The sequence below is a fragment of the Jaculus jaculus genome, chromosome 5 (genome assembly GCF_020740685.1).
Source record: "Jaculus jaculus isolate mJacJac1 chromosome 5, mJacJac1.mat.Y.cur, whole genome shotgun sequence".
NCBI lineage: Eukaryota > Metazoa > Chordata > Mammalia > Rodentia > Dipodidae > Jaculus > Jaculus jaculus.
Window position 1 is genome coordinate 116142300 of NC_059106.1, and position 18340 is coordinate 116160639.

The 18340-nt window shown below is 39.8% G+C and overlaps 1 protein-coding gene across 8 annotated transcripts in view; it reads left to right on the forward strand.

The window, feature by feature from the left end:
• Positions 1-696: 696 nt before the first annotated feature.
• Positions 697-18340, forward strand: part of Nt5c1b (5'-nucleotidase, cytosolic IB) — a 25856-nt gene continuing 8212 nt past the window's right edge. Inside the window, exons 1-9 of one of the 8 annotated variants that reach the window (XM_045150579.1) lie at positions 697-729; positions 2319-2405; positions 2735-2908; positions 3494-3643; positions 5343-5846; positions 6046-6213; positions 7243-7372; positions 10784-10906; positions 11524-11708. In XM_045150579.1, the coding sequence (XP_045006514.1) occupies positions 697-729; positions 2319-2405; positions 2735-2908; positions 3494-3643; positions 5343-5846; positions 6046-6213; positions 7243-7372; positions 10784-10906; positions 11524-11708 (1554 nt within the window). Of the gene's footprint in view, positions 730-2318; positions 2406-2734; positions 2909-3493; positions 3644-3911; positions 3915-5342; positions 5847-6045; positions 6214-7242; positions 7373-10783; positions 10907-11523; positions 11709-18340 lie in introns of all 8 variants that reach the window. The other 7 variants (XM_045150580.1, XM_012949940.1, XM_045150583.1 and 4 more) reach the window with 7 other exon arrangements.

Below are 18340 nucleotides of genomic sequence, written 5' to 3' on the forward strand. Positions count from 1 at the left end.
ATAGTGTCCTATGTACATATATGAATTTCAAGAGTTGAGGATAGGGCAAGCCTGAAGCAAAACAGATAGTATGGGAAACATTCTACTCCGTGTGCGGCCAAAGGAAAAGCCTTTGATGGTAACTTACTTCTTCACCAGGTTTTGTATTGCACAAGAAACATAAAATATGAAAACTAAACCCAGATCTAAACACTGCATGTCAGGAATGAAATCTCAGCTGTCCAAAGTAACCTTCAAATTGTAGAAAGCTCTCCCAAGTGTGGAAGGATGAACAATGATAAATGATTGGTCCCATAAATCAGTTTGGTTTTCATTTACCAGTACAAGAAAATGCACAGCCTCAAATGGAATGGATATGATGAGTAACAGAGTAAGACTTTAAAAGGTTTATAAAAGAAGAAAGTAAAATATTGATACTATTACATGTTAAACATCTGTGCAATGTTTAGTCATCAATTTCTGAAACCATAGAAAATGTTTATAAGTGGAAGTATTGAAATTGGAAAGACTCTTGCTCTACTGAAAATAGTATAGTTATGTATTCATTGGGTCAGTTTGTTACTATGGAATCACATGTGATGTCACAAATTTGACATTCTAAAACCAGAGCTAGACTGGGCCAGGGAAGTGGTAGGAAATGGAGCTGGGGAGATGAAAACGTACATAACACCCCAAAAAAACTCAATACTTAAAGAAATGAGTCAAACATCTTTGAAACAGAAAAAGAAGGTGAGTAGGATGTCTTACCAGGGGCTGAGGAGATGTAAATACTAGCCCATCCTTTTTCTCTGGAATGGTCTACAAACAATGATAATAACAATTAATAATAATTTCTGATAATGGCTATATGTAAAATGATTTGGAGGAGATAGCAAAGAAGGAAATGGAGTGGGAGTGTATAAGTCAATCCTCATAAGTCAACATTCCCTGATTCCCTGACTTCATGTGTTAATGTGAAGTTTAAAAAAAGAGACACAGGAACATAGAGGAATGCTTAGCTCTATGAACTGTACCCAAGTCAATCAGAGCTGATATGAGAAGAGGTAGTTACAAGGAAATGGGAGTGGGAGGTAGGCAAATGAAAGCCACTTGACTTAAGTAGAATATAAACGGGAGGGTTCCAGAATGCTAGTTGAAGGTAGATAAGGTCTATCTAGAGCCTTCAGGTCTGTGTAGCAGAGTTTATCCAGGGATGAAGTGTCACTAGATTTACATTTTTATAAGGCAGACAAATTTAGAAGTGGGGAGGATTTAGAGGACATGAAACCTGTTCAGAAAGCTAGATTCTAAGAATGGGGAGCATAGGTCTGGCTCAAGGCAGTAACATGTATATAGGAAATGACTGGATATAAATATTTTTGAGGAGTTAGAAGTGACAGGATGCTATGCTGACTGGTTTGAGAACATGGAAGGAATTAGGTCAGGCAGCTCAGGTGTTCTCTGCAGCCCCATTCTCATTCAACTAACAGGTGAAATGTTTCCTGAGCAGAGCACAGAGTAGAACCAGATTAATATAGACAACTTTAGGAGAACTCTGCTCTAATCTAGAGGCTGAGCACCTTCCAAAGATAATTAACACTAATTTTAATCACAACACTAGTGCTGCTATATTAGCATGAAATGGTATAAATAGTGCTCCAATATGTATCCCATCCAATTGAAAATGAAAACACAAATATTTGAATAGATTTTCTTGAAGTAAGTTGTCTTTCCATATCTACTCAATTTTCTCCATTAGTTTGTTAATAAGAATCCCCTTTTGCTTTAGATGAGTAATTTGACAAGAACAGGAGACATTTTTGTCCATAAATCTGTGCAGGATTAAGGTCTTTGTAAAACTCAAACTAATATTTCTGGGACTCAGATTCACAGACCACTGAAGCTACAGGTACTCAGAAAACAAACAAGAAGAGAATCATTATTCTATCTGGCAAAAGGAAATGTTCAAGAAGTAGCAATCTTCAGAGTAGTAGAAGGAAAAAAATCACGCAAAAATCCTTTATTGTATATAAGCAAATTCATATTACTTGACCCGTTGCAGATCCTGTAACAGCATTTCCCATGTTAACATTTTTAATGATAAATGCTGCTATATATCACAACGTATGAATCAACTAATTTATATAACAATCTGTTTATATAGTTCTTATTTCATACTAGTTCAAGCAGGGGAGAAACATTGTCTAAAGCTTATATAGTTTTTTCTATGTTGGCAAAGAGAAAAATTATATATTTTATTTAACATTTTACTGCAAAAACAAAGGTTTCTTTATCCCTGAGATTAAAAATTAACAAACATTCTTTGTTTCTATGTTAAGAATGAGTCCGGGTTGAGGTACTCAAAAGACCTAAATGCAGAAAAAAGAAATGACTCTGAAAAAACGGGAGCTCGTCTGAGCACTCAGGTGAGCCAATCTCTACAGTATCTGTGAGTGAGTAAAAGAGCAGAAAGCACAACAGAAAATATGAAGTGTGTAGGGGAACTTTGGGAGACACCCTTGAGCCATTCAGATATGCATTAAGGAATAATCAGTTTCCTCATGAGGCTAGCAACACACTCAGGAGAAATTGGCCCTTGCCCACATCCCTCATGTTCATGCAGAATTTGGGGTATAGAGACACTATAGTGTCCTTCACTTGGCCAGTAAGAGGAGATCAGTGTGCTCAAATCAGGGAGGGAGAGGGAGTCTGGCCATCACATTGCACATTGACCATTTTCTGCACAATCTTTCAGATGAGGCGTGCAGTCAATCCGAATCACTGGCTGAGATGTTGCCCCATGCGGGGTCACCTGTCGTGTAGACGTTGCCATTGTGCAGCTGAGGGAATTAGCCCCTGCCGCACAATACGTATTTATATTCACATGTGCCTGTTGTGGGATCAGGGCCGACACATCACCATCACCAGGGTGAGCACAGATACCATGACTGATTTGGGAGGGGAATCCCAGGTAACCTGGGTAGGGGAAGGATGCTGGGAACAGAAACTCTTCCACTTACTTCTCCATAGTGTCCTCCTCAAAAAAAAAAAAAAAATCATAATCTGCAGGGTTCTGCACACATATGTGCAGCTGCACAGAGACCCACTGTACCCTTGGCTGGAAGCTGCCATCATCCTTAAAGAATGCAGATACGTCATTTTAGCATCTATTAATAGACATATCTTTAAGGGAGGGAGTGGGGACAAGGGAGGAAAGATGTTCAACTCTCAGAAGCGCCACAGAACAGGAAGTCACAGGTGAAAAACTAGAAGTGACCATAATTCTTTCTTGACTTTTGGATGCTCTTCTACGTGGATCTCTTTTGTTGCTTATACAGAAGTTACAATTAGGCCTAAGTAAGAGCATAAAGACTGAGGGTAAATTAAGTACTATATACGCCAGGGGATTTTTCATTGGTTGCTGCTGTTTTTAGCCTGATGTGGTTATTCTGTAGGCACATACATAGGAGTAAGTGATGAGGAATTACACTTTCAGATCTCTTCGTTATGACAGGGATCTCAAGAAATATCAGTGGCCAAGACTGACTCTCGAGGATATCTTGTGAAAAATCAATGGTCCCGAACATCACAGAGCCCATCCACCAGGGCTCCATCAGTAGCAGATGAGCCCAGAAGCAGAAGCACTACGATTAAGGTACAGCGAGCATGAAAAGATGAGTGAGTGATTAAGAATGTCATATATCTCTTGAGGCTTTGTTAAAGTGTCAGACGCTGTTCTGTGCATGTCACTTGCCTTAGCTAATTTAGTTCTTCAAGGAAATCCCAGGTGAATCCAATTCTACCTTTAAGGAGACTGAAGCAAATCATAACTAGGGCCTCCAGCCACTGCAAACTCCAGACACATGTGCCACCTTGTGCAACTGGCTTACATGGATGCTGGGGATAGAACCTGGGTCTTTTGGCTTTGCCAGCAAGTGCCTCAACTGCTAAGCCATCTCTCCAGCCCCAATCTCCTTTCTTCATCCACACAACAAATATATATTGAGTGCTGATAGCTCTCAGAACAGAGGATGAAACCACAGAAGAGATAAAAGAAATAACATTAGATTGTGTGTGCTGTGGGCCCATAATTAAGACTGACTATATAATCAAAATTATATATGTATTGTGTATAGTTTTTAAATCAATCTATTTTTATGAGCATGCAGAAATAGGATCAATTATGTTGTATTTCAAGCCAATTTTGTGTTTTTATATCTCTCCTACCTTTTCCATCCTCCCCTTCTTCACCTCGATCCCATCATAGCCTCCTCTCCACTTTCCTATTCCATGTCTCCTTTTGTCATCTGTCCCCCATAAACTTCTTCCTTAATCCACAGTCTATCCTCATTCTCACATCACTGTATTTACTTACATACAAACATTAAAAGTATCAACATATGAGAGAGAACTTTTTTGTCTTTCTGGGATTTGGTTACCTCACATAGTATATATTTTGTTTCTAATTCCCACTTTCCTGAAAATTTCATAACTTTATTTTCCTTACAACTGAGTAAAGCTCCATGGTGTGCATGTACCACATTTTCATTATCCAGTTTAAAGAATATTCTCAGAAGCAGAGAGATATTACTGACCTCTTGGAAAGCATGTATTCATATCATGTCCGTCCATCACCTGGCTCAATAATCTACCAAGAATATCCCTTTGAAATGTAAAATAACCTATGGATGCTTCAGGATTTCTTGCATATTTTGGTAAAGGGTCCTTTTCTCTAGAATACATCCTTTCCATTAGGTTGAAAATTTTCTTCTATTGAGCAAGCATACTAATCACCAAAGACCTGTGCCTTTGACCTTCTCAAAAGCCATTGCACCAGTCACATGCTAAGCAACTGAGAGAGGTCCCTGTAAGCTCCAGGAGAGTGTTTTGGGGTGAATGTCGAACTCAGTTTGCAGATGAAGTGAAATGGAGCACAGGCACCCCGCACATGGAGACACTAGCCAAGCAAGACCTAGTTCTGCGATCTGAAGGGCTTCTTTTGCAATTCTTTATGCTATCCAAGGCTAAGGAAGAAGACCTGTGTCGTTGTGACTTTAAAACCAAACCAGTAGGTTCTGCAGGAAACGTGTGAGGTGCATCTCTGAGGTGCTGACAAGGGAGTTAGAGGACAATGTGAGCAGATGCTCTAACAGAAATAGCCCGTTTCTGCAGCCCAGAGATGCCTAGCCTCTTAAAGCTCTATTTAAAGGAGTGGAGCTGAATGGACCGGGATCCATTTCAGATTTAGGAACACAGAAACAGGCCCTTAGGGAGGGTAGTGCTGTCATGGGAGTTGCGGGAGAGGAGACTAAGCATCCTGGTCTAGATTTCAGACACTTAATATCTGCTATCTGTGGACGCAGGCCCCCAACAGCTCCACAACCTCCCGGACTTCCTCGGCTTCCCCCAGCCAGCATGAGTCGCCTCCCCCGCAGCAGCAGGCTGAGAAGCAGCAATCGCAGGCGCCAGGCGGGCAAACCCGGCCGGTCACGCCCCTGAGTTCGCGGCCCCCCACACCTCCGGATCCCGAGCCCAACTCCCGGAGGAGCACGAAGATGTATGAAAACCCTGAGGCCTGGGCTCAGGGCATCGTGCGCGAAGTCCGCGAGTCTCGGGATTACTCTCAGGACTTGCCCTCGAAGGTGCAGGTCCGGGAGTACCCGCGCACGCCCCCCACTGAGTGGAAATCTTATGCCCAGCGCCGCCTGCTCTACCCCTCAGTGGATATACAGGATTACGACTGTTTATCTGAACTGCAGCGACAGCAGCTGCTGCAGCAGAAAGAAGAAGAAGAGGAGGACGAAGCCTACTGGGCATCCGTGAGGTTGCAGTTTGAGAAGACGCCTAGCTGCTCGCGTCCCAGGCCGGTGAGCGCGCCAGGGACCCTGGTACCTTGGCCATCCCTCTTCCAGGGCCTCCGCAGCCGCCCTACTTGCACACTGCTTAGGGAAGTCCCTGTCAGCTCCTCCCACCCTGGGATGGGATACATCCCCATCCCTCCCTATAGGTGTGCTTGCCTATCCTCCTTATGCTTCTCCTCCCACTCTGCTCCTCCCTCTTCTACAGCCCAAACCTAAGCATGCCATCACAGTTGCTGTCTCCTCCCGGGCACTCTTCAACATGGTCGACGACAGGAAAATCTATGAAGAAGAAGGTCTGGAAAAGTACATGGAGTATCAGCTCAGCAATGAGAATGTCATCCTAACCCCAGGACCAGCGTTCCGCTTCGTCAAGGTACTCTGCAAGCTGTCTTTGGCTCATACCAAGATCTCATTTGGTGAGATAAGCATCCAGAATGACCCTTGGGAGGTTGTCCAATTTCCCTGATAACCTCTATCATTCTTGCGCCTTACAGTTGAGCAGGTCGTTTTATGACTTTTCTGTGGGTTACAGGAGAAAGAGACCTTTCAAGATTGGGGTCTTGGCTGTCCTCAATGGAATCCTAGTCATCTGACCTGTAACAGAAGCCTTTCTGGAAGAAGTGCTAGAATATAATAAAGAATTCACAATCCTGAGCACTGGGACTAAAATGCCTTATTAAAATGAGATGGAATTCACCTTAGCTTTTCTCTCCCCAGTGCATCATATTAAGAATTCAAGATGGTCCTGGCATTTGAGAACATGAACATGTATTGAAATATATAGGACTTATAATAATCTCCCACATAATTTATATGATCATTACACATTAACATAGTATGAAAGTAAATGACATCTCTATGGCTTGGGATAGAAAGTACAATGAAACATGGTAGAAGCATGATAAGAAACCACAAATGTATGGAAGATTTATGTTTTAAAAATAAACCAAGTGTTCCCTTCTGTGGCACATATGAAAAAATCATGGGAAACCACTGAGATGGATCAGTCTAGCCTCTTTGCATTGGTAACATGAAAATTTCCAAGGTATTCATTTTTTTTTTTACAATAAAGGAGGATGTTCCAAAGAAACAACAATAAAACGAACTTAAAAGGGCTATCTGGATCCTTTCTATCTACCCCACAGGTAATTTGAGTAAGTAGATGTTGAAACAACTTTCATCAAACATTACCCATCTGTGTAGTTGATATTATCTTAGGCCTATGTGTGAGAGGCATAAAATACAGAAATGAGTGGCAAAACCATGTCTTAAAGAAGCTATAATGTTTCAGGGAAGACTCTGAAGGGCTTGAATCTGACCCTGATGAAATTGCTTTTTCTCAAGCCTCCTAATGCCCACGTTGTCTGTCCCTCTTCATATGCAACTATGTTTTAAACTGCAGGCCCTGCAGCATGTCAACTCTAGACTCCGGGACCTGTATCCCAATGAACAGGAGTTATTTGATATTGTACTGATGACTAATAACCATGCCCAAGTGGGAGTGCGGCTTATAAACAGCGTCAATCACTATGGTAAGTAAAATAAATACCATGTGGAAGACCAGCTCACAGCTCTGCAAAAGAGAAGCCATGTTATTTTGCTAACTGTGGCTTGACCATTGCAGTGTCTTTGATACTAACACCCCCTTCTGAGTGAGGAATGTTTATTTGCATATGTCAGAACAAGAAAGGCCATGTTCATTTTTAACATCAGCACAGAGTTGTGCTCAAAGCTCTGGACTTAACTTGTCAAGTGTGAATTTCAAAGTCTTAATCCTGGGTCCTGCAATATATTTCCCTGCTTTATGTTTTTCACTTCTGAACTTGACTTCAAGGAGAAGTCAACCCAGAGGCTTTCTCCATGGGATCAAACATCTTGCTCACCACAGATCCATGTTAAGGGTTTAAAGGTCTTCACTCCCTCCTTCCCACTCTTAAAATCTGATGCTCCTGGCTGTTCTCTCCCCACACAATTCTATACTCATGCCAGCAAGATTGTCTTTATTCCTTTACATGGAAAATTTCATGGGCTCTGATCTCCAGAGCATTCCCATCAATGTGTCGCTTGCTCTTAAAGTTTCTATTTTTCCTGCTATAAAATTACCTGACTTCCTTTTTGGAGCACCTTTATCCTCTTTTCTAGGTAGCTCACCCACTATGTGAATTCAAATTTATGTCTAACTCTTGTACATTTTAATTCTAGTTTTAAAATAGACATATTCATAAATAATCAAGATCTGCTACAAGTCATTGAGTTTTATAATATCCTAAATGTAGGTCTGGTATTTGAAACATACTTTAAAAATGCAGCCTTCTTAATGTTATGAAGTCTAAATGTATATAAAATATTATGAGGGCTGAGGATATGGCTTAGTAAGTAAAGTACTTGCCACACAAGCATGAATTCAGATCCCTAAAGCCCACATAAAAAATATGGATGTTGGGGCTAGGAAGATGGCTCAGCAGTTAAAAGCATTTGCTTGCAATTTCTACTGGATGAGGGTTCAATTCCCAAGCCACCCACAAAAACCAGATCCAAAAAGTAGTGCAAGACCCAGGCATGTGCACACACTCATGCTCGCATGCACACACACGTGCACACACACACACACGTGCAAAAACATAATTAAAAATAAATTCTAGGTGCCATGGTACATGCCTATAATCCCAATGTTGGGAAAACAAAGATAGGAAATTACTGACTAGTCTATCCAGTGAGCTCCAGGTTAAGTGAGAGACCCTGTGTCAAAGAATAAGGTAGAGAGCAAGGAAGGATGACTCCTGACTTTAATCTCTGGCTTCCACATTCTCATACACACATACTAGATTCATACATGCATACACACATGTACATATAACACAGAGAGAGAGAGAGAGAGAGAGGGAGAGGGAATAAAGTTTCTGAGTGGCATATTCTATTCAATTGATTAAAGAAATTTAAATATTTGTAAATATTTATTTGTTTATTTTGAGACAGGGGGTTGCTATGTGCCCATACTGACCTTGAACTCTAGATCCTTCTACCCTAGTTTCTTAGTGCTGGGGTTACAGGTATATACCAGAACACTGGTCTTTCTGTCCCTCATCATGCTAAACCCAGTGAGGTTGGAAGCATAGAAATCATGATTATTTGCAAAGGAGTTCTGCTAATGAAGTAACGGGGCACAGTGTTCACATCTAGCTTTATTCATGGAATAACTTTTCATCCTGGAAGTTAGCTATTTTACTTCTTTGGATGCTGAAGGTGATTTGTGTATTTCTGTGCTATAGTCGTTGCTGTATTATAACGTACTTACCTGGCTCCACAGTGACCTTGGTTCTCTTTTTAAGAAAAGAAACAAAGTTTTAATCCATTTGTGAAGTCCTAGTGTCAACAGACATTTTCTGGATTGTTACATCGATATTATTTAAGAGTTTACAGCCTCCGCTTCTCCCCTTATAGCCAGCACTGCCTTAAGTGAAACTATAAGCATTTTTAATAACATCAAAACACACTTTCACTCTCACTGTTCACAGGTCTGACCTATGCCCTTGGTTCATACAAATGTCAAACAGCTAACTACACTTCACAGTCTGCTTTATATCACCTGCAGCTACCCAATTTATTATATATCTAAAAAGGACTTTGAATAGCCATGTAATTATATCCTATGTATAAGTTCTCACAATAGTGAACACTTGCAAAAATCATCATGAGTCAAAATCTTTCTACACAAATCCTTACCAGAGTTTCATATTATTTCCTCAAAAGAAATACCTAAAAAGGAATTTTATAATCTCTGAAAGCTCTTGACACAAATTATCAAATCACTCTACAGACAACTCATACCAGTTTATACTTTCATCCAGCAATATGTAGGTACCCATTTTATAAACATTTCTCCCATAGCTAGTGTGTTTTTTTTTAATTGTTGCTGATTTGAAAGATATTTAACAGTATATTAATCTAGCATTAGTGCTTAGAGGACTAACTAAGGTTCAAGACCTGCCTGGGACAGGGTAGGGGTTATTGCTGGAGAAATGGCTTAGTGGTTAAAAGCATTTGCTTGTGAAGCCTCATGTCCAGGTCTGATTCCCCAGTACCCATGTAAAGTCAGAGCACAAAGCAGTGCATGTATATGGAGTTCATTTGCAGTGGAAGGAAGCCATGATTGTCTGAATATGTTGGTCAGTCTGTCTGTCTCTTTCCTTCCCTCTCTCTCTCCCCACAAATACATGAAAATTTTATTTAAAAAACATTGACCTACCTGAGCTATATAACATATCAACTTAGAAAGACCCTTCCTGAATATATATATTTTTTTTTAAATTCAAAAGAACTAGTGTCATAGTTCAGTGATGAAGCATGTGCCTGACATCTACAAGGCCTTGGATTAAGTTCCCAAGCACTGACAAAAAGATTACTAACAATAACAGTGAAATGCTCATTAGGAACGAGAGACAATTTCAGATTGTTTTATTTTCAAAACAACATAAGTTCTGGCACTACTTACTACTATTGTCACTGAAGAAATATAGTAATAATACTTAAGACCACACCTGAAACATCCCTTTCCACAAATGAGGAAGTTCCATAGTTCTGCTATATAAGACTCAAGTACGTGGGCCAAATTCTGCTCTACACTTGTGGGACAGTGGCTTAGACAAGTCGTCCCATGCACTTTTGACACTCAAATGGCATAGTCTTTGTAAATATGTTTCTTAAACTATAGTATAGCAAACATACTTCCCTCATGTATAAAGCTCCTGAGAAGTTTTAAATATTGTTGCTATGAAATTAACCATAAAACTTCAATTATTTCTAAGCTAGCTTTCATTTACATTTATACATGAAATTACTTAGATTTTCAAATAAATTCAGTTATACCTAAGGTAAGTTTTCACATAGATCTAAAATGCTTTATCTTTAATCTGAACCATAAAAGTCTTTCTTGCTTGATATAGGTTTACTAATTGACCGCTTCTGTCTGACGGGTGGAAAAAGCCCCATTGGCTATTTGAAGGCATATCTTACCAACCTGTATCTTTCTGCAGACTCCGACAAAGTACAAGAAGCAATACAAGAAGGTACTAGTAAGATTTTCATCCTCTAGCCCATGATGTTTGCACTGATGGCCACTTCCCCTGGATTTCACACAGGTTTAGATGGATTGTGAGTTTTCTTTTTTAAGGTGTTTCCACATACAACAGTCTTTATGTTTGTTCTTTAGGGCTTTGGCATTCCTGAAAGGGACATTCTCAGTGGTTATTCCAAAACATGTTATCCCTCTCCTATCCTTGTAGAAGGAGAAACATCTGTTCTGAGATGTTTGGTGATATAGATGAAAGAAATTATTTGGTAATAGCTAAAGGGGAAACATAATTGTTGGAAAGATTTTTTTTTAAGATTTTTATTTATTTTTATTTGAGAGTGACAGAGAGAGAAAAAGGCAGATAGAGAGTGAGAGAGAGAATGAGCACGCCAGGGCTTCCAGCCACTGCAAACGAACTCCAGACGCGTGCGCCCCCTTGTGCATCTGGCTAACGTGGGTCCTGGGGAACCGAGCCTCGAACCGGGGTCCCTAGGTTTCACAGGCAAGCACTTAACTGCTACGCCATCTCTCCAGCCAAGATTTTTTTTTTTAATACAAGAAACTAAAATTTGTGGGGTTGAGGAGTATTCATCAGTCCCTGTGGTTTACTAGGTATTGCCTCTGCAACCATGTTTACTGCATCCAAAGACATAGCGTACTGTGATACACAGCTCCGGGTGGCCTTTGATGGGGATGCCGTTCTCTTCTCTGATGAGTCTGAATACATTGCCAAAGAGCATGGTCTGGACAAATTCTTTCAACATGAAACCCTATTTGAGAATAAGCCTCTTGCTCAGGTAACTGCTCTAATTTTCATCTAATTATATTCCAACATATAAATATAGACACTGTTCATTGTGATAATTTTTAAGTTATTTGAGATAGGCCACTCCCCTCTCTGCATAATTCTTCCTTTTGCTTGTAAATCACTTGCTTTGAAATAGCCACTCCTAAAAATTATCATTTTAATTTTTTTCTCAATTTTATTAACATCTTCCATGATTATAAAAAAATATCCCATGGTAATATCCTCCCTTCCCCCACTTCCCCCTTTGAAATTCCATTCTCCATCATATCCCCTCCCCATCTCAATCTCAATCTCTTTTATTTTGATGTCATGATCTTTTCCTCCTCTTATGATGGTCTTGTGTAGGTAGTGTCAGGCACTGTGAGGACATGGATATCCAGGACATTTTATGTCTGGAGGGAGCATGTTGTAAGAGGTCCTACCCTTCCTTTGGCTCTTACATTCTTTCTGCCACCTCTTCTGCATTAGACCCTGAGCCTTGGAAGGTGTGATCGAGATATTATTCAGTACTCCAGTCACTTCTTTCTAGCACCATGATACCTTCTAAATCATCCCAAGGTCACTGCCATCTGAAAAGAGAAGATTCTCTATCCAAAGTGAGAGTAGCATTAATATAAGGGTATGAATATTAAGATAAGTGTTTACTGGGCAGTTTGATAAGCATAGTATATATACTTACCCAGACATCAGCAGATGTTACACCCCTAGGGCTCATGACTACCCTTGTTTTAAGTTTTTAGTATCAGGGATGTATTCCCTCCCATGGAGCGGGCCTCCTGTCCAATTAGAGGGCAGTTGATTTCCACCATGACAGACGTGCCACTATTGCACCAGTTGGCTCATTTGGCCTTGCTGGCCAATTATAAGGCTTGCAGTGTCCACTGTTGTGTATCTTCACTGGTGATTTCTCTTTCTCCCATTGAACTGCATGTAGAATGGCTTCTTCTAGCTTTCTGCCATCTGGTCTACATGGAGGAGGTTATCAGCTCAGCTCCAGCAGGATTTCTCAGTGGCCTTGCAGCCCAAGTATGTGGAGACTTCAGCAATAGGGTCTTACCATCTATTCCTGGTGGGAAACCAAGGGCCTCAGCAATGGCCTATAATGTTTTGGGGGCATCAGGGACCTCCCTGGCCAACCACTCACTGGAAGGTATCCCATACCTGGCACTGAAAATTTTCTAGCATCAATCTATATCTCCTGAGTGTTTCATTGTCCAAAACCGGAGTATTCCATATGATTTATTTATATCCTCTTAGATTTTGATTAGCCCTCCCTCCACCTTTCCTCTAATCAGTCTCTTCCCTGACCTCACTTTGAGCCTTTTCATCCCTGTTAATCTATTGAATCTCCTACTCGAGACTCCTACGTAAAGCAGACTAGGCAGGCCAAAGATGCGCACACAACTGTCCTGACTTCGTCTCTTCACAAAATGGACCCCAATCTCCCTGGCTGTCGAGACAAAAGCCTAATTAATCTCCGTGTACTCGCAAGAACATTTTTATTGGATCTAATTTTAATTTTCAAGTCTTTTATTTATCCTTTTAGAAATATTTCATAATCTTCTCATGATAATTATTACTAACATAATTAATACAGCTTATCAATAAAATCATAATTTCTCAAAATCGTAAGGAAGATCATGTTCAACATATTTTCTGGGCCTCTCAATTAACCCTAAATTAAAGACAAAAATTGTTTGAGATCTGCAAGTCTAAGATTTTGAGTCCAAGGAAAGTATGAGCCTTAAGTGCTATGAACATCTAATGAGAACTGAAAGCAAATACATAGGTTTCTTGGAATTCATCCTTTAAACTGAAGCCTGAAAATCAAGGTCTGAGATAAAATATATAAGTTCCGAGCCAAAGAAAATTGTGAAACATCAGTATGTTCTCCACACTGACTCTGAAACAATAGTTCATTTAAATTTATCCTGTGGATGTTCTCAGTATGATGTTCAATAATAGTAGTGAGAGTGCACTTCCTTGGCTTGTTCCTTAAACTTAGCTGGCATTCGGCTTTTCGGTCTTAAGTATGTTATCTGTAGATTCAGAAAGAATACACTCTGTCAAATTGAAGGTAACAACACTAAATGTAATATATTGAAAGTATTTATAATAAATGGATGTTGGGTTTTGGTCAATAACTTTTTGCCATTTATTAGAGACTTCTCTTTGAAGTTAATTTATATGTAAGTTACATTGAAGGATTTTAAATGTTGAAGCAGTTGGTATAAATTCAAGTTAGTGGTGTGGTACAATTCCTTTTATGTATTCCTGGATATAATTTGTTAAAATTTAGAATTGTTCTGCCTTCATAAATATAAAGCATACAGGTCTATACTTATTTGTATTATCTTAATGCTATTTTGGAAGTAGGGGGTTGTGGTTTGAATTAGGTGCTTCCCATAAATTCATGTGCTTTGAATGCTTCATTCTCAGCTAATGGCAATGTGGGGCATTAGAGTCTTGCTGGAGAAGTGTATTGTTTGAGACAAGCTTAGGGACGTTATGGCCAACTCTCCTTTGCTACAGTTAGGCTTACTCTTCTGCTACTGTTTTCTACCTGTTGTGGCAGAAGAGATGCCCAGACTCTGTTATGCCATGTTTCCCCTGACATCAGGGAGCTTTTCATCAATACTGTAAGCCAAAAATAAGTCACTTTCTCCCATCAGCTGCTTCTGATTAAGCGTTTTGCCCCAGCAATATGAAGCTAACTGCAATATAAGGTAAGGCTAATCTCATAAAATACAATGAAAACTATTTTAAATGTTTAGTGGGCCTTTGTAGACAATCTCGCTGGGCCTAAACTCATGTTACTTCTTGTTTAGCTTTTTAACCAATAGTTCTGTTATTTTAATAGCTACGGAATTACTACACAGATTCCCCTTCTGTTCCTTTCTTCTGTCTGTAAGTTTGTGTTTTTCAAAGAACTTATACATTTAAGTCATTTTTAAATATTTTATTTTATTTATGAGAAAGAATGGGCATTCTAGGGCCTCTAGCCACTGTGAATTAACTCCAGAAACATGCACCACAATGTGTATCTGGCTTATGTGGGTTCTGGGAAATTGAATTTGGGTCCTTAGCTTTTGCAGGCAAGTGCCTTAACTGCTAAGCTATCTCTCCAGCCCCAGTCATTTTTATAAACATAAACTTTAAAAGCATTTTCTTACTATACTTTGAATGTTTGTGATAAGTGTGTTTAATGATGTATTTGTAGTTTTATTTCTGATATTAGTAATTGATGTATTTTATTTTTGGTGAGTCTGTCCAGGTAATTTCTAAATTTTATTTATTTTTTCAGTGGAACGCCTTTTCATAATATTTTGAATTCAGACTGAGGTTTTGATTTGAGACATATCTTCTTTTCTGAATAAGCATCTTAATGCTATAAATCTTTGGACTGTAATAGATGTGTCCTCCAGTTGTTGTTTTTTTTTTTTTTTTTTTAAGTTGTGGCATTTTTCTTCATTTCAAGCATTTTTAAAATTCCTTTGTGATTGATCACACTGTTATTTATAATTAAGTTACTTGGTTACTTGCAGTGTTTTTCATACATTTATACATCTTTCTACTTTTAAGTACATGCCTAACCCTGCTGTGAGCAGAAAATATATTTATTGTACAGTTTTTTAATTTTAAGGTAGGGTCTTGTCTAGCCCAGGCTGACATGAAATTCACTCTGTGGTCTCAGGATGGCCTTGAAAATCCCTCCTAAATGCTGGGATTAAAGGCATGCCCCACCACACCCAGCCTTATTGCAGTTTTTATGCCTAGAATGTTATATTCTTTGGGAGAGAGAGAGAGTGTGTGTGTGTGTTTGTAGTGGTGTCAGTGTAGTCTATACACAGTGTTGTAGTTACTTTCTTGTTGCTAGAACAAAAGACCTGACTAAAAGCAGCTGATGAAAGGAAAGGGTTTATTTTGGCTTATATTCTTGAGGGGATGTTTCAGCATAGTGAGAAAAAGATGGTAGATCAGAAGGTGGACATCCTGTTGGAATGTGGCTGTCTCCCACTTACTGTGGCAAGACATGATGTCCAACCTCTGATCTATTATCTTTTCCCCACTTCCTCTAGTAAGTCTCCATCTACCAAATTGCTACCAGCTGGAAACCAAGGATGAAAACACATAAGTTCATGAGGAAACCCTGATTCAAACCACTACATTCCACCTGTGGCATCACAGACTCATAACTATTTCCTGATGTAAAACTCATTCAGTTTAACTTTAAAAGTCCCTATAGTCTTTACCAATACAAACCCTGTTTCAAAGTCCAAAGTCTCATATGAAACAGTCTCTCAACTGTGACCATTGAGAAAGAATCAGAACACAATTTGCAGCACTGGAGAGATGGAGAGCAGTTGCTTGTGATGCTGAAGGACCTACATTAGATTCCCCAGTACCCATGTAAGCCAGATGCATAAGGTGGCACATGCATCTGGAGCTCATTTGTAGCAGCTGGAGGCCCTGGCACACCCATTCTGTATATGCCTGTTTCTATTTTAAACCCTCCCACACACATCTTTCTCTCTCTCTCAAATAAATAACTCCTAAATAAAAATATTAAAAACACAGTGGCATACACATAATTGCACAGAGTAAACATTTTCACTGCAAAAAGAAGGCATTACAAGGAGAGATTGAACCAATGAAAGATCAAAAACAAGCAGGGCAATAAGCAAACTCTGAAATTCCATGTGTGACAATTAGAAATTTTGACAAAAGGCTTTCCATTCTGTCCCTCCAAATGGGCTCCTTACAACCTGGGGAAAACTCCATCCTGAGCAAGCAGATTTCCTTGGCAGCTTCCCATATTCCTGCCATCTCCAAAAGCCTGGGGCTCCACTGCAACCCATGATTCTATGCAATGGCCTGTCTTCAGGGAATCTGACGCTGTTCCACATCATCTAGGGACCATCTCCAAAAATATGCATTGCAAATCCAATATTCCACTCTTTCCTTCATTTTTCATATGTCCAAAACCAGTACAAGGGGGGCTGCTAAATGACTTTTTCCATTGTTTTATTATCCCTTACAGGTGATGATCTTAACTAGCTCATCAGCTGGGCAGTGACAGGTGAAGATGTTAACTAAATTTCAGGGTTTTTTTTTTTTTTTTTTTTTTTACTTTCTCTGGGCTTAAAGAAAGACTCCTTTATTGTGATACCAAGGCCATAGGACTGGTTTCATGTCAGGAATGGAGTGCATGAGATAAACCTGACTCTGTGTTTTAGTTCCCTCTGAGTTGCTCTACAGAACACCTGACCAAAAGCAGCTGATAGGAAGAAAGGGGTTATTTTGGCTTACAATGTTGAGGGATAACTTGATGATGGCAGGGGAAGTATGGTAGAACAGAGGCTGGACATCACCTTTAAACCACAATAGGTGGAAAACAGAAGCAGGAAAATGAACTAGGCTCTGACAAGTGGAAGCTGATTATAACACCCTTTTAGCCTGTCCCCAGTAACACATCTCCTCTACCAAAGCTCCACCTCCTAAGTTATCACCAGCTGGGTAGCAAGTGTTCAAAGCACATGTATAGAGCCTATCTGATTCAAACCACCACAGTCTCTCTCTCTCCCTCTGTCCCTCTCCCTCTGTCCCTCTCCCCCCCCCCTCTCTCTCTCTCTCTCTCTCTCTCTCTCTCTCTATCTCTCTCTCTCTGTGTGTGTGTGTGTGTGTGTGTGTGTGTGTGTGTGTGTGTGTGTGTAGGCCAGAGGACAACTTATGGTATCATTCTTTAGGCAATGCTTACCTTTTTAGGGACAGGGTTTCTCACTGGCTTGGAGCTCAGAGAGTAGGCTACACTGCCTGGCAGTGAGCCCCAGAGTTCTATCTTTCTGTTTCTTCCTTCCCAATGCGGATATTAAAAGCATATGATACAATGCAATGCTATATAGTGTGCATGTGTGTGTGTATATATATATATATATATATATACACATATCTATGTATTTATGTTCTGGGAATCTGACTCAGGTCCTCATGCTTGCTCTGCAAGCACTTCACTGACGAAGCAGTCTCCCCAGCCCTTGCACTCAGTTCTTAGAAACTCTCTCAATGATCATGACTACTTCCCTTACCATTAGACCATGGAGAGCACAGAATGAGTTGCAGCCCTGTCAGATGAAGGGGTCCAGAGACTACATAGTGGGCAGGTTACAATTTTCCTGGAGAGATACTTGATATATCTCAAATTATCATAGGTGAAAACTTTTGTGGCACATTACTGACATTTTGGGGTCTGTTACTATAGCACAGTTATCTGTCTGAACTATCTTACCATGTAGGACCTACCATAGTGTCTTGTACCTAATGGTTACATAAATATTTTTCCAAATTAATTTCTAATAACTCTCTTTGCCATCTTATTCTAGTCATCACTCTAATTGCAGAGTAGTACTACAATGTACTTTATAAGTTAAAGGAGTATGGAGTATAGCAGGATAGCAAGGACTTAGTATTTTCTGAGTAGAAGGCAAAAGTGAAAAATGCTTGCAGTAGTCTCTGGTGAGGATTATTATTAATTTAAACCAATGTATTTAGTATTACATACTGGTTAGAAAGGGTTTGGAAGTGAGAATGGATAAATGGCTGAACAATTAAAGACACTTTCTT